Genomic DNA, 14,891 nt, shown 5'->3' on the forward strand with positions numbered 1-14,891 from the left:
CAAACCACCTTTCACTCTGCAATATGTCACATTACAGAGCTATAATACGTAAACTTAAACATGAAAATGAAAATTTCACCTTGACTTTAAGAAAGATACTACAGTTGCTGATAATATTGATAAAACAAAACATGTTATGAACCATTTGCCACCAAGTGAATGTAAGTAATAACTTACCTTGTCTTTTCCTGCCTTTTCTCGAGCAATCTGTTCTTTCTTTTTCTTTATTTCTTCTTTTGCCTGTTCTATGTTCTTCAATGTCTTTTCCGCACCCTCTTTCATCTGCTCCACCGTATCATTCTCTTTAATGATCTCCTCCAACCTCCTCTCCAGCTCATCTCTTTGTCTCTGAATCATAGACCTCAACAGTTCATCTTCATCTCGTTCCCTCAGTATTTTTTCTTCCCTGTACTCTATTTCTCTTTTCCTTCTTTGAACTTCAAACTTCAGCAGCCTCATCTCCTCCTTATCCCTCTTCATTATTTCCTTGTTTTGCTCCACCTCTTTTGTAAGACCTCGCAGCATTTCTCGAATGTGTTCTATCTCCAAAATGAGCCTCTGCATCTCAGCATTCATCTCGTCCTGGTCTGCTGTCTCCATCTGACTCCCCGCCATCCTGTGTTCGATCTGACATTTGGTATTTCTCACCATTTCTCTCGTTGCCTCGATCTGTTGTATCAGGTTGATTAGTGTGAGGTTCGTCTGTTCTTTTTCCGCTTCTGAATCTCTCTCCTCCATCCTAAATTCAAACTCCTCTCTCGCTCTTTGGATTTCAGCTTTGACCTGTTCCATTTCATACTTCTGCCTCTGTGTCTCCATCCTTTTACGTTCCATGTCTTCTTTCGCTTTTTGTATGTCCAACTTCAGTCGTTCCATCTCGTCTTTCTTTCTCATGGTGAGTTTCATCCGTTGGTCAAGTTCTCTCTTCTTCCCCGCCATTTCTCTTTTGATCAGCTCCATTTCTCCAATCTCACGTTTGGTCCTTTGCATCCTTTCCTCCAGCTCCTGTCTTTGTCTTTGTATTTCATCTTTGACTCGCTGCATTTTGTCCATCTCTGCTTTGGCTAGCTCCACTTTTTGTTCAACATCCTCTTTTTGTTTCAAGATCTCTGCCCTCATCAGTTCCATCTGATCCCTTTCGTTCTTTGCTTCGGCCATCTTGTTCTCAATCTCGTCCTTCTGTCTTTGCAGGTCTGCTTTCATCGTTTCCAGTTTAGTTATTTCCGTCCTCGCCTTTTCCATATTTACGTCAATGTCGTCCTTCTGTTTCTTAAGCTCCACCTTCATGTCTTCGATCTCCACCATCTCCTTCTTCATCGCCTCCATTTTCATCATCATCTCCTCTTTCTCCCTGTTTATTTTCTCTCGTTCCTCCTGTTCTCCATTTTCAGCCTCATCCCACAATCTCTCAATCTCAGCCCTCACTCTGTTAATCTCATTCTTGACTTCCTCATACGTATCCACGCGGATCTTCTCCAGATCTACTCTATCATGCTCCATGTCCTCTCTCATACGTCTCAAAGTGTCCTCTGCTCGCTTTGTCTCCTCCAACCTTTTATTGAGATCCTCTCTCTGTTTCTGGATCTCGTTCATGAGAAGCTCAGCTTTCTCTCTGTCTTGTTGTGCCAACTCTTTGGTCTCGTTTATGGTTTCTTTATCTCTAACTAGCTGCTGTGTGATTGACTCAAGTTCTTCTCTTTGTCTCTCCAACTGAGCACTTTGTTCGACATTATGTCTCATCACCTCATACCTTATTTTCTCAACATCATTCTTCTCATTCTGGACCTGAAACTGAGTCTGTTTGAGCTCTGCACTTTCTAAGTCTATCTCAGCAGAATGTTTCTCCTGATTCTCCTTCTCTTTCTGCAGAACTGTTTTCATTTGCTCTATCATTTCTCTGTCTAGCTTTGCTTCCTCCAGCATCTTCTGCAAAGAGTGTTTTTCAGAATATCTCATCTCTTCAAGCTCAAGTTTGGTTCTTTGTATCTCTGTATTCAGTTGCTCTAACTCATCTGCTTTTTTATGTATTTCATTTCTCTGCTCCAGTGTCTCTGTTATAGTTTCATACTTTCTTTTTTCTAAATCTTCTATTTGCTTTCTTAAGATTAGTTCAGCCTCCTGGACTTCGAGTTTGGCTTGACTCGCCTCTTCTTTTTCTTGTTTTGCTGCCATGATCTGGTTTTCTATTTCAGCCCTTAAGTTTTTGATTTCATCTGCTTCTTGCTTAGCCTTATCTCTGTTTTTCTGAATCTCTTCTCTCTCTTTCTCCACCGTTTCTATTATTTTTGCTATCTCCTCTTGTTTTGCTGTAGCTTCAGCCATCTTTATATTCACAGCCTCACTTTCCTCCTCTGTCTGAACTTTCATTTTGTCAAGATTCCCTTTCCACTGCAGTAGCTCCATCCGACTCTCCTCAATATTTTGTTGCGATCTCTGGATCTCTTCTCTTAGTTGTTCCAATCTTTCCATATCATGCTGGGTTTTTACTCGAAGTTCTACTTCCTCTCTCTCTGTTTCCTGCCACCTACTCTCCATTTCCTCCTTTACCCTGACGATTTCACCTCTAATAAACTCGCACTCTTCTATCTCACTTCTCACCATTTCTCTCTTTCTTTCCAACTCCTCCCTCTCCTCCTCTAACTCAGCCTTCATCTCCTCAATTTTCTCCTTTGCCTTTTGGGTCTCTGCAACACTTTTCTCAATATCTTCATTTTGCCCTTGAATTTCAGCTTTCATTTTTTCCATTTTCTCATTTTCCCGCATTGTGACCTCCTGGCTATTCTCAATCTCCTCTTTGGCTCTGATGATCTCATGTCTAATTCTCTCGAGCTCCTGTCTCTCCCTCAGTATTTCATCTTGTCGTCTACATAAATGGTCTTTTTCAGCCTCTGTCTCTGCTTTGATTCTTTCTGTCCTTTCCACGTCTCGTCTGGCCTCATCTCTCATCTGAATGCTTTCTTCCTTCTCTTTTAGAATCTTTGCTTTTTGTATATCACTGGCTATTTGTATCTGTACTCTCAACCTCTGCAGATCATCTCTTTCTCTCTGAAGTCCAGCTCTGTGCTCTAACTCCTCTGTAACTATTTCATATCTCTTTTTCTCCATTTCCTCTTTAGCTCTCCTTGTATCATCCCTTTGTTTCTCAAGAATCTCCTTTTCCCTCTGCATCTCCGTTTTTATATACTTCAGTCTTTCGGTTTCTCTTTTTGTATCCTCAACCCTGGCTTCCATCGAGTTGATTTGAGCTTGTATGTCTAACTTGGACTGTTCTATCTTCTCCCATTCCTTTTTGACCAGCTCTCCATTCATGACTAACTCCTCTCTGCCAGTCTCAACCTTATGCTTCAACTCTTCCAAATCTTTCTCTTTTCTCAACACCTCTTGGCATTTCTTCTCAATGAGGTCCTTTTCTTCAAGTGCCTGAGCTCTTAGCTGTCCCAGTCTTTCGTTCTCTTGCCTCGACACTGCTCGGTTTCTTTCGACCTCATCTTTTGCTCTCTGAATCTCATCTTGCAAATATTTCAGCTCATCTTTCTCTCTCTGGATTGTAGTTCTCTGTTCCAGCCCTTCCTTTTCTGTTTCATGCCACCTTTGCTCCATTTCCCCCTTCACTTGCTGTATGTCAAGTTTAATTTGCTCGAATTGTTCTCTTTGTCTCTTGATATCATCCTTTCTTCTCTCTAGCTCATTTTTCTCCGCGTCTATTTCAACCTTCATGTGCTCCATCTGACTTTTTGCCTGCTTTGTTTCCTCAATCTTCATCTCTATCTCATTAATCTGAACCAGTATGGTGCTTTTCGTTTGTTCCATTCGTTCTATTTCATACTTTGTGCTTTCACGGTTGCTCTCCAGCTCCTCCTTCTCTCTCAGAGCTTCGTATCTGAGCATCTCCAAATTCTGTCTCTCCCTCATGATTTCATCACGCTTTTGTTCCAGGGTGATTTTTTCTGTTTGGAGATCAGATCTCATTTTCTCTATCCTTTCCTGTTCTCTGTCTATCTCTTCTTTGCTCCGACTCATTCTTTCGTGGGTGTAGTCCAACTCATCTTTCATGTCAGTAATACATCTCTCAAATTGTCTTTTCTCCATGGTCATCCTGGCTATTTCATCTTGCTGTCTCTGAATCCTCTGCCTCATGTTGTCTACCTCGTTTCTTTCTTTCTTGGTTCCTTCCCAGAGTTTCTCTATCTGTTCGATGGCACGCATTGTTTCCAGTCTTCGTCTCTTCAGCGAGTCTTTTCTCTTCTGGATGTCACTTGCATGTCCGTTTTTGTCATCATGTCTTCTTTTTTCTCTGGGAGAACTGTGTGGACTGCCTGCCTCTGTTTGCGTGTGCTTGCTGTTGCGTTGTATCCCCTCTGCAAAAAGTTTTTTTTTTCTTTACATTGCTGAAACTATGAATACTAAGTTTCTATTTAAAATTTTATATTTCTGTTTTAATATGTTAAAATAAAATAAGCTTCACATAGTAAAAATCTCATTGTATAGTGTTGCATGAAAAAATATGGTAGCACTTTACAATAAGGTTGTATTTGTTAACAATTAGTTAATGCATAAGTTAACATGAGATAACAATGAAAAATAGTTCTATATAATTTATTCATCTTAATTAATGTTAATTTCAGCTTTTACTAATACATTTTTGATTAGTTCCAAAAAACATAAGAGTAAGTAAATGATGAAAGAAAAAAATATTGGTAAGTTCCCTTTAAATTATCACATTTGTTTTAAATTCACCAAAAAAATCCAACCTAATTCATGAATCAGCTCAGGTTCCGTCATTCTCAGGATCAGATGGAAGGATACTCTGTGTCGGGGTGGTTCTCTATCCAGAGCCTCAAACAGGAGCTGCATCGCTTCCTGCTGGGTTGGAGCACCCAGCACTTGTTGAGCTGCCCATTCATGGATTAGACTTTGGGAAATAACCGCCTCTGCTATTTCACTGACCCGTGTTGCTCTCACAATTATCACATCCTTAAATTCCGTCAGGAAGTCTCCAACTGTTGAGTGAGAGAACATGTGCAGAACAAATTTATAAACAGTGCATCACAATCACAATAAAGAAACTTTTATTATGCATTGCAGAAAACTTTACCGTAGTCTCTAGTTTCTGCCATGGCTGCTTGCTACATGTGATTTGCTGGAAGTGTGTTCTAAAATGTATGCAAAGAAATGATTGTAATTGTTTTGATATTGAAGAGAATCTAATGCAGTGTACAGTATATGACCATAGTTTTTTTTAATAAATGTTAATTTAATTAAAATTTTATTTTTGTAAAAAATAAAATCTATAAGCAACTTCTGAAAACTATCCTGATTGTATTTTTAACTCTATGAGAATCAACAGCTTTTTGTGGTTTCTTCAGGAACTCATTTCAGAGAACTCCCCAATCAAATGTACAAATAAAATATAGGCCTATATACAAATGACAAAGTTATGTTTTGTGCTGATATTTCATCTAAAATAATGAGTGAGAAAGAAAAAAGTAAATTACAATTTTTAAAGAATAATTTATTGTATATTAAACATTTGTGGGGTCAATATAACACGACATAATAAATCATTGCTAAAATTTGCACATAACGAGGGTTAAATACAGGCTTTATCATTATAATTCTGTAAACTTTTATATTTGCATTTTTTTCTCAGTTATATGAAAAGTAGATTGGAAATACTATTTATAGAAGAAAGTGAAATATTATATAATTGAATTTTACCTTATGTGGTGTCCCTAGATTATTCCTGTACATGTATGTGTTGTGATGGTGAAGTCACATTGGAGTAATGACAGAACAAGTGAGCCTTAAGAATTTGTTCATAAACAATTTTATCTTTTTTGAGCACATGCATGATGTCTACGTAGCCTACGTAAAATGCCACTGCTTTAGATTTCCTTGCATTTGATTGGCTGTATGAGTTTGGTCTGGTCTTCTCTGATAAAAGCGCAGTACAGGTCCATCCGTGATATGGCGTCATATCAAAACCCTACTGCAACACACTGTACTAACTGGTTTGGCATATGTAATGCATAAACATGGCATGGAATGCAACTTGTACAAACAAAGTATAAACAATGATTATAAATATCACTGAGGCTCTTAAGTGTTCGATAAATCGCAAATAAAATATGTAAAAACTATGTTAAAATAAATTATGCAATAATACAAACTAAACCGTTTTATTAAAATATAAATATATGCAGGTATAGACATATTCAATTCGCAAAATATTAAAATATGCCCACTTAAATACAAACGAATAAATAGCACTCTAAAACAGTCTTTAAAAATCATATGGGTTTGTTTCGGCGGCGGTCTGTTCGAATGAGACTTTTATTATACATCGTTCTTATGGACTTTTACAGTAACCCTCTTCCGGTCTAGAGAAGCGCAGAGCCGGTGGAAGGTGCAGGCGGTGATAGATCATTTCTCACTAGCGCGTGTCTTTTAAAACTGCCAAAACGTCTTACGCAATGAGGTAAATATGTTTCTACATCTACTTGATTAACATTACACCCTACACTGATTACGTTATGTGTAACAGTTTGTAGGAACCGCGGCTTGATTTTTGTTACTAGGTTAGCTAGCCTGATTCATTGCTTGTTAGCCTATTGCTCTGCTAGCCGCTGTGGTATTGGTAGAAATAAGATGCAGCGTATTTGATTTAAAACCTGTTCGAGGGTACGTTACGATTAAATTCTGTTTATTCGTTGTTTGTAAAATACTGTGTAACTTGGTAGAATTTGTAGTTGTAATAATTTTAATGAACAAAAGAGTGAATGAAGCAGGCAATGAAGAGCATTGATATGTATGATAAGATGGTTCAGTAGTAACGTTAGTAAACATTTGGATTGCCTGAAAGATTAATTTCTTTAATTCAGTTTTTCTGTGTTGGATAAATATTTGTAAGTTTGACCATAATTGGCTTGCAAACGTTGTATGCTTGCTGTAATTTTTTTTTCATTCCCCAGAGGAGATCGTGGCAGGGGGAGGGGCGGCCGGTTCGGCTCCCGTGGAGGCTTGGTCCAAGGGTGAGCTGTCTAGCATATGTAGATCTATTGTGTTTACTCAAAATTATTTAGCCTAACATTACTGCCTGTGACTTTTGCACTTGTAGGTACCGGCCGTTTGTTCCTCACATCCCGTTTGACTTCTATGTTGTAAGTGTATTTCTTCATTGTTTCATGTCTTTCATGTCATTTGACTTAAAAGTGGTGTCATTCAATGTAGTTTGTTATAGTATTGTTATTTATTATAGTGTGAGATGGCCTTCCCCCGAGTAAAACCCGCCCCTGATGAGACTGCTTTAAGCGAGTGTCTGCTGAAAAGAAACCAAGATCTCTCTCCTTCCTCTACTGAACAGGTACATTTATCATTCAATAATCTAAATGGCCAAACGATAAATCTAGTGAGTTCTGTCCAAGCAGTCTAATTTCTATATCATGAGAATGATTGTATGGCTCTGTAGGCTTTTCACAATCACCTCCCATACCTATTTCAACGAATAATTCATTTTTAGACAACAAAAAAATATTTATTATATATTTTTAATTTCTCTCCTGCAGGCTTCCATTTTGTCCTTGGTCACTAAGATTAACAATGTCATTGACAACCTAATTGTGGCTCCTGGAAACTTTGAAGTGGTAAAAAAAACATTTTTACCCAGACAGTTCAATAAATCAGCTTTTGGAAAAAACGTTTTTTATCAATGTCTATGATCCTTTTACAGCAAATTGAGGAAGTAAGGCAAGTGGGCTCCTATAAAAAAGGCACCATGACAACAGGACACAACGTAGCAGATCTTGTGGTTATCCTGAAGATCTTGCCCACATGTAAGTCTCATTATAGCTAGTATAAGTCAAGTATATGGTGATCTGTGATGCAGTATGGGTCATTTGGCAAGTGCACTTTGCAAGTCTGTAATTCTCTTAACTTTTATTTTGCAGTGGAAGCTGTTGCTGCCCTCGGAAATAAAGTAGTTGAGACCCTGCGTACACAGGACCCTTCTGAGGGTGAGTGTGGAATTAATCCTGTTTGCTAATCTAAAACAATTGAACCTCTTCATATTTGTAGTCCAAGCTCTTTAAGTGCTAAAAGACTCTCCTAATGCCGGACATAGTAAAAATAAGAACTGGGTATATTCTGATAAAACAAATGTGTTACTGTGTTTCTCACTGGAATCTTCACCCACCAGTGCTCTCCATGCTGACCAATGAGACTGGTTTTGAGATCAGCTCTGCAGATGCCACTGTGAAAATTCTCATCACCACAGTCCCACCAAACCTGCGCAAGCTGGACTCAGACCTACACTGTATGTCAACCTTTAAACACTGCCGGTATTTTTAATGTGTTGCTTGAAGCATGTAGCTTGTTAATCAGCCTCTTCTACTTTCTTAGTGGACATCAAGGTTCTGCAAAGTGCTCTGGCTGCCATCCGCCACGCTCGCTGGTTTGAGGAGAATGCCTCCCATTCAACGTAAGCACCCACCGCTTTACCTAATGCCAAAATGAATCTCATATCCTTTGACCTGTGACTCACTCTGTTGTTTGTTTATTAGCGTGAAAGTTTTGATCCGTTTACTGAAAGATCTGCAAGTCCGATTCGCTGGATTTGAACCGCTCACTCCCTGGATTCTGGATTTGCTGGTGAGCATTAGGATAAGAATAAAACTACTTCTTGTTGTCTCTTCCGGATGATTAACAACTGCAACATTGCTTTGTTTGTTCGTAGGGACATTCTGCTGTCATGAACAACCCCTCCAGACAGCCCTTGCCGCTCAACGTTGCCTACAGGTAAGCCAGTGTGTTTTTGCTTTAAATCGATTTCTTGTAGTTTCTTTTATGTACGTATGTACATCAACCTTATTGTAGAACTCGAGGTAAAGCCATTGTGTGTATTTCAGGCGTTGTCTTCAGATGCTTGCTGCAGGACTTTTCTTGCCTGGTTCGGTCGGAATCACAGATCCATGTGAAAGTGGAAACTTCCGTGTGCACACTGTCATGACTTTGGAACAACAGGTACTGTAGATCTGTGAAAGCGTGAAAAATTTGCACTATTGCATATTTTCAAACATAGGTAATCTGATTGATCTTTGCCTGCAGGACATGGTGTGCTTTACTGCTCAAACACTGGTAAGAGTTCTGTCTCATGGAGGATACCGCAAAATCTTGGGCTTTGAAGGAGATGCTAGTTGTAAGTGTGTGAATATGTTTCTGGATTTCTAGTACCCCTTTTTGAATTCTGCTTCTGAGACTGATGTTTGTCTGTGCAGATCTCACCACCGAGATGTCCACCTGGGACGGAGTGATTGTTACCCCGTCTGAAAAAGCTTATGAGAAACCTCCCGAGCGCAAAGAAGAGGAAGATGAAGCTTTGGAGGAAGCAGGAGAAGGGGAAGATGAGAGCATGGAGACCCAGGACTGATCCTGTTGTCTAATGCTTTGGCCACTTTGTATTTAATTTGTTTTTTTACAGATCCTTTTGTCATCTCTTACAGTGAAGTCCCCATCTACATTTGATTTTCCCTCTGGTCGTGCCATGCTAAATAAGCTTATGGTAACTGTCAGCAAATTATTAGGACCAAAAAGCCATCGATTGTCCCTTTTTTTTCTCTCACTTTGCCTATTCTTATACGGTTATGACTACGAAGGGGTCCGAAAGAGACTTCAATTTGGTTTCATGTTTTGTGGTTTGTTGTTTTTATCAGTGAATTAAATTTGTATTTCCTCTTTTAATTTATGTCTCATTTATCATGTGGTCTGAACACATCTGCCCTCACTTAAGCCCTGATGTAAATTAATACTGCTATTAAGATACTGATATAACTTAAGTTTTGATTCAATATTGTACATTTTCCAAAAATATGAAAAACTGATTCATTATTTTAGCAATTTTATGAAGTTAAGGTACCGTTGCTTTGAATATTGACAAAAAATAAAATACTACGTAAACCGCAATTATTTTACCTTGCTAAAATAGCTTTATAATCGTTTATAGAAAATGTTTACAACTGTTGACAATATTACATTCTGTGTTTAGTTTTTACCACATCACAGTGTGCCATCTCTCTGATGTAATGCTAGCAGACATTGAGCTGTACAGTGGCAAGAAACAAAAACAAACTATAGACTAAACATTTGATCAATGTATCACATGTGGCCTCCAGCCTTTGTTTCAAAAAATTCAGTAAAAGTTTGATTTATTTCAAATCTAGAAATAAAATACCAAGAAGGGTGAAGTTGCTGTAAGCTATTGCAGTTAGCTCTGCTTGGTAAAATAAACAATGTAAAAAGCATAGATACAAAATTAATATTTAACCTAGGCACTGTATCAAACAAATATGTGATTACAAAAACAGGCAAAGAACAATTACAACCTTGACAACAATAGCAAATAATATTTCCACAATGATTTCATGTTCTGAATGAGCAACTCATGTAGGAAAAAATGTTTGCTCCACCACAAACTGCCCACATTTATATATATATTCTCTTTAACATTAAAAGAGGGGAAGTAGGCTCAGTTACAACTCTACATGTTCATTTTGTTTTCTGGCAACTGCTAAACATTAGTGGCTCTTTTTAGAAACGTCCCGTCATCCTCCGGTCTATTTTCTACATTAGCAGCAATTACAAACATAAGAATAGAATCTAAACAGGGTGACTTTTATACATTATTAACACCCTTGAGAATACAGATTAGATTTTCTCATGATAATCGCAATAACATTTTCTCACTGTTTCTGAAATCAATAATAATACTAGCAATCATAACAATCCATGGAATATTAATAGGCTATTAATAACTTAAATCGCAACAGATATATTTACTGTACATAAAAGACAGAATGTGAGAAGGTATTTGTAATTACACAGTAATTGTTTGTAAGTCTATGACCCATGTAATAGTGATCTGTTACGCGGGAGTTTAGAATCCAATGTAAGGTCTACATCACAGTGCCCCAATAACACACACAGCTACAAGCCCTCTGTGCAACTAAGATCATTATTCATCACTTATTCTAGTTAAATCTGGTTGCGGCATATTATTGTATAAAGGCTACACATCATGTTCGCCAACGTATATCAAACTTGTTATTTTTATGGCGCCGAGGCAGAGTTTAAGCCATCCATACTTATCTATAGAGACTGTTGACAATCCACATACCTGGGTCATGTGTTGACATGGGGTTCAATACTTCCAAGAATTCCATCCACTGAAAAACATGTGGGTTAAAATGTCTCAGTAGTCCTTCATAGTGTAATGTTGATTCCTGTATCAGCAGGTGCCTGAAAAGGTAAACAACTCACCCATCAAAAAACTTAAAAAAAGGGGGAAAATGTTCAGTCTTGAAATGTCCTGTTGGTGTATCAAAAACATATGGCCCTGATAAAAGATCAACCTAGAAATTCCAACTTCACATCACAGACAGTCTGTAAGTGTTTTGAGAAGCAGGCGTCCTTCACAGTGGAAGAAATCGTCTGTTGTGCTTTTCTGTCTTTATAGACTTATAGAGCATCTACAAAATGTGACATTTGAGCATAAATACAACTGTTTTGAAGCTTCAAAAGCACCTGGCTCTACAAAGAGGGTTCAGAAAAAGCTATGGATAGACAAAAAAGAAATACAAAGAAAGTGAGATGTGAGAGGTACAGTAACATATATTTACTGCATACATATGAATGACAGGCTGAATAGTTGACTGTCGTGTCTTTAGAAAAACCAGTGTGATACAGAAATGTGGGTGTAGTCATTCTAAATAAATATTATAGATAATTACACCTGTCCTCTTTCTAGACACGGGATAAGAATCTACAGTTTTGAGAGTTTGTTCTTTTTATATGGATTAATAACAGCATGCAGGTTACATAGAAACATCCAGTGTGAGGTGGTTATTAGCTGGATGAGGTGGAACAAATTATATTATTAGAACAACACATATTGTGTGCGAGTCATATTGAATATAATACTGAATAGTTTTGAAAAAAGCCACACATAGTGCTCATGTTAGGCACATGTAGATAATCAAGATATAGAAAAGAGATTATATATTTTTTGCCCGTGGACAACATGGCAAGTAGTCAACTAGCTCTTGTTTTAAAATATCATCCAGTCTATTTCAACAAGCTCACAATTCTACCCAAAGTCTTTTTATACTCTGATAAGTCCAACTACAACACATAAGTCCACAGAGCTATAAATCTCTCTCTTTCTAAAGACTCTTTTATAATATTATTATATTTAACACCACTTTAGACTATTTCTAATCTAAAAATGTACTTTATAAAATATACATATCCCAATAAAATATTCCCCATCTTCCATGGTTTGACATACCAAAAGAAATCTGATCAATCTTGTTTCCACGGTTGTAAAATCCCCAATTGGCACACAAACAAATATTTAATTCGCTTACGTTGTATGTCCATGAATGTTTCTGTTCTATCATGAGCACATACAAATCTCCACACAAAAACAAACACTGTTTTAGTAATATTCAACAAATTAATTTTCTTTTGGTGTAAATAGGCTATTTATCACAATACACATATAAAGTATATGAACTCCTGTGTGAGAGGGAAGGAAACAAATATAATGGAAAAGGGGATTTTGTTTGAGTAATTTCATCCTTCTTCCAACTAAAATTGAGAACAAAGATTAAAAAAGAGACTGAAATTAGAGCACTCATCCAAAGTGCCGAAGCTACATTGATTTCACGTATAATGGTTTTCATCTGTTACAAAAAAAGGCAGAGGGGTGAAATGAACAAGACGCGTACCCTCCTCTCTCTGAGTGAGCATTCTTCAGTGTACAGGTCAAGTGTGAAATTTAAGATTGTCTTCTTCACCCCCTGGTCCATCCTGCTGTTTTGCTGCTTGTGAACAGTCTTGTGATGAAGACTGTCCTGTTTTAAAAAGCTTCACTGAATGTTTTTTCTTTCATAATGTTAGAGGTTTGCCCGTTTTTTCACGGGGTTGTCAAGAAGCCTGAATGCATTTGTAAAATTGCAATTGTAAATTGATATTGCAGTATAGGCTACAGGAGATGGATCCCTAATGAAAAAAAGGTTTCATCGGACACACTTAACTTCCGGTCTGTGTGTTTGGAAACATATTTTTTTTTATATTTAATTTATATTCATATTAATTTATATTCATATTTTATTGTATATTCATTGTATTAATTAAAATTTTAAAACTACTCAACCGTATTGTATTCTTTGGGGAGGTCTACCGGAAGTTAAATTACGGCGACATAACGTTTGTTTATGTTGTTGTCGCTGAAACCGTCTATACTGAAAACGTTGCTTTCAAGAGTTTTACAACCGTACTGTTATGACATTCAGTAACAGACCTCCAACTTTACAGATCTAGCCTGAGCTTTCAGGATGCATTACTCTACTCTGGCCACAAGGGTGGGCTCGTGTCACAGTGAAAGGGCGACGTTGACTTGACGTTCGCCGCACTGTGGAAACGATTAGGAAACAAGTACAGTACACAGTCACGAGTTTTCTAAATATATCAAAACAAGGTCTATTATTTAAAATAATACCATAGTTTTAAGATCCTCTCAATAAATGATATTGCACCCGTATGTGTGTTAGTGTGTTAAACAGTCCTAAAGATTTTCGTGTATTATGTGGACTTAGAAAAGTCTCTATCTTTAACCACTTGGTTGTGCTGGATGAGCCCTTTTTTTCGGAAAATATTAACACTTGCTCAAAATCAATGAATAAATAAAAAGTGTGCAACGTTACATCCAAAGACCTTATCCCCAAAACAAGCAAACGTCAGGTACCAGCAGCATACTTGGAGGTCATCTTCATCTTTCCATTTGAAATCTGGCACCCTGCACTCTTTTATGACGTCTGTGCAAAGGTGTGAGGCAGAGAAGAGTTGCTCTGGTTGTCCAGGTGTATCTCATAGTCTCGTCTGTGCCTCTGTGATGTAGATCTCGATACTGTCTGCACTCTCCGTAGCAGAATTCTGACGAAAAGAGGCGGAGCGCTTGGTCTGGAGCAACCTGCGCCGTGTCTCCAATTTCTGACGGTCTCCTATGTCCAACGATTTCTCCCGTTCGGGCACTCTACGCCCTCGTGAGACCACCAGCATGCCTGCACTGCCCCCAACCACAGCCTCGGAGGCACTGTCGGCCCGCAGGCTACCCGTCACACCACCAGCCGGTTTCTTTGGTAATGGAGGTGGAACTTTCTTGTCCTCCTAAGAGGAAGAGTGGGGAAGTGGCATGACAATATGGATGACCAGGAAGGATGCAGGGAAGCACACACGAATAAGCAGGTGATGTGTCGGAAAAAGGATGGAGACCATGACAGGTGCAGAGTTTAGGTCAGCGCCATGAAGATGCAAAGTGATATTGGATTAGTGTATTTAGGATGTGACACAACATTGTGGAAGCAGCGGACAATGAAAAGGAAAGAAAACAGAAAAATTAGTAATTACACCACAAGGGAGGTTAAATAGTCGTTAGGTTTTAATATTCAAAAGCAAACAGCTCTCTTGGCAGTAAATCAGCTGTTGGTTGGTTTTTCAGAACATGCATGTCTTTGTTTTCTCTAGTTTAGTTTAGAACAGTTTAGTTTCTTTTGTGGCTCTGGTGTTTAGGTGATGGGAGAGAGTTGTTGGGGGCCAACACATGAGGAGTTCTCCTGCTCGCTCCTGTTTTGGCACTCGAGTGGAACTGTGCAGTGACCGGAGCAGAGCGGATATCCACTCTCACCTTCTTCTCAGGGAGCAACCTCCAGCCCGAGTCCTTCAGCCGCTGAAGGTCCTGAAACTTCACCCTAACATCCTCAATGGCCAACTGCAGGAGGTCCCAGTAACTGGCCAAATCCTGTGTGATGGGCTGTGGGTACGATGAGGGATCCTACAAG

General features: G+C 38.4%; 3 protein-coding genes across 5 annotated transcripts in view; 1 reads left to right on the plus strand and 2 right to left on the minus strand.

Annotated features, from left to right (window-relative positions):
- Nucleotides 1–5,795, minus strand: part of si:ch211-250g4.3 (nuclear anchorage protein 1) — a 35,327-nt gene extending 29,532 nt beyond the window's left edge. The window contains exons 1-4 of the mRNA XM_057354629.1: nucleotides 5,719–5,795; nucleotides 5,096–5,153; nucleotides 4,752–5,000; nucleotides 178–4,358 (exon numbers count right to left, since the gene is read on the minus strand). Coding sequence (XP_057210612.1) covers nucleotides 178–4,358; nucleotides 4,752–5,000; nucleotides 5,096–5,117 — 4,452 coding nt within the window. The 5' untranslated portion in view covers nucleotides 5,118–5,153; nucleotides 5,719–5,795. The remainder of the gene's footprint in view (nucleotides 1–177; nucleotides 4,359–4,751; nucleotides 5,001–5,095; nucleotides 5,154–5,718) is intronic.
- A 569-nt stretch (nucleotides 5,796–6,364) lies between these two features.
- ilf2 (interleukin enhancer binding factor 2) lies at nucleotides 6,365–9,735 on the plus strand. The gene is made up of 14 exons (XM_057354411.1): nucleotides 6,365–6,478; nucleotides 6,972–7,031; nucleotides 7,118–7,160; nucleotides 7,259–7,363; nucleotides 7,566–7,643; nucleotides 7,730–7,832; nucleotides 7,947–8,012; nucleotides 8,195–8,311; nucleotides 8,398–8,476; nucleotides 8,559–8,646; nucleotides 8,732–8,793; nucleotides 8,904–9,018; nucleotides 9,103–9,193; nucleotides 9,273–9,735. Exons 1-14 carry the CDS (start codon nucleotides 6,474–6,476, stop codon nucleotides 9,422–9,424), a joined length of 1,164 nt encoding a protein of 387 aa, XP_057210394.1. The 5' UTR covers nucleotides 6,365–6,473; the 3' UTR covers nucleotides 9,425–9,735.
- Nucleotides 9,736–9,850: 115 nt separating this feature from the next.
- dlgap3 (discs, large (Drosophila) homolog-associated protein 3) overlaps nucleotides 9,851–14,891 on the minus strand; it is a 158,334-nt gene continuing 153,293 nt past the window's right edge. For all 3 annotated transcript variants that reach the window (XM_057354408.1, XM_057354409.1, XM_057354410.1), the window contains 2 exons: nucleotides 14,738–14,884; nucleotides 9,851–14,220 (listed from right to left, as the gene is read on the minus strand). In XM_057354408.1, the coding sequence (XP_057210391.1) occupies nucleotides 13,921–14,220; nucleotides 14,738–14,884 (447 nt within the window). In that variant the 3' untranslated portion in view covers nucleotides 9,851–13,920. The remainder of the gene's footprint in view (nucleotides 14,221–14,737; nucleotides 14,885–14,891) is intronic.

This window comes from Triplophysa rosa, linkage group LG16 (assembly GCF_024868665.1).
Source record: "Triplophysa rosa linkage group LG16, Trosa_1v2, whole genome shotgun sequence".
Taxonomy (NCBI): Eukaryota; Metazoa; Chordata; class Actinopteri; order Cypriniformes; family Nemacheilidae; genus Triplophysa; species Triplophysa rosa.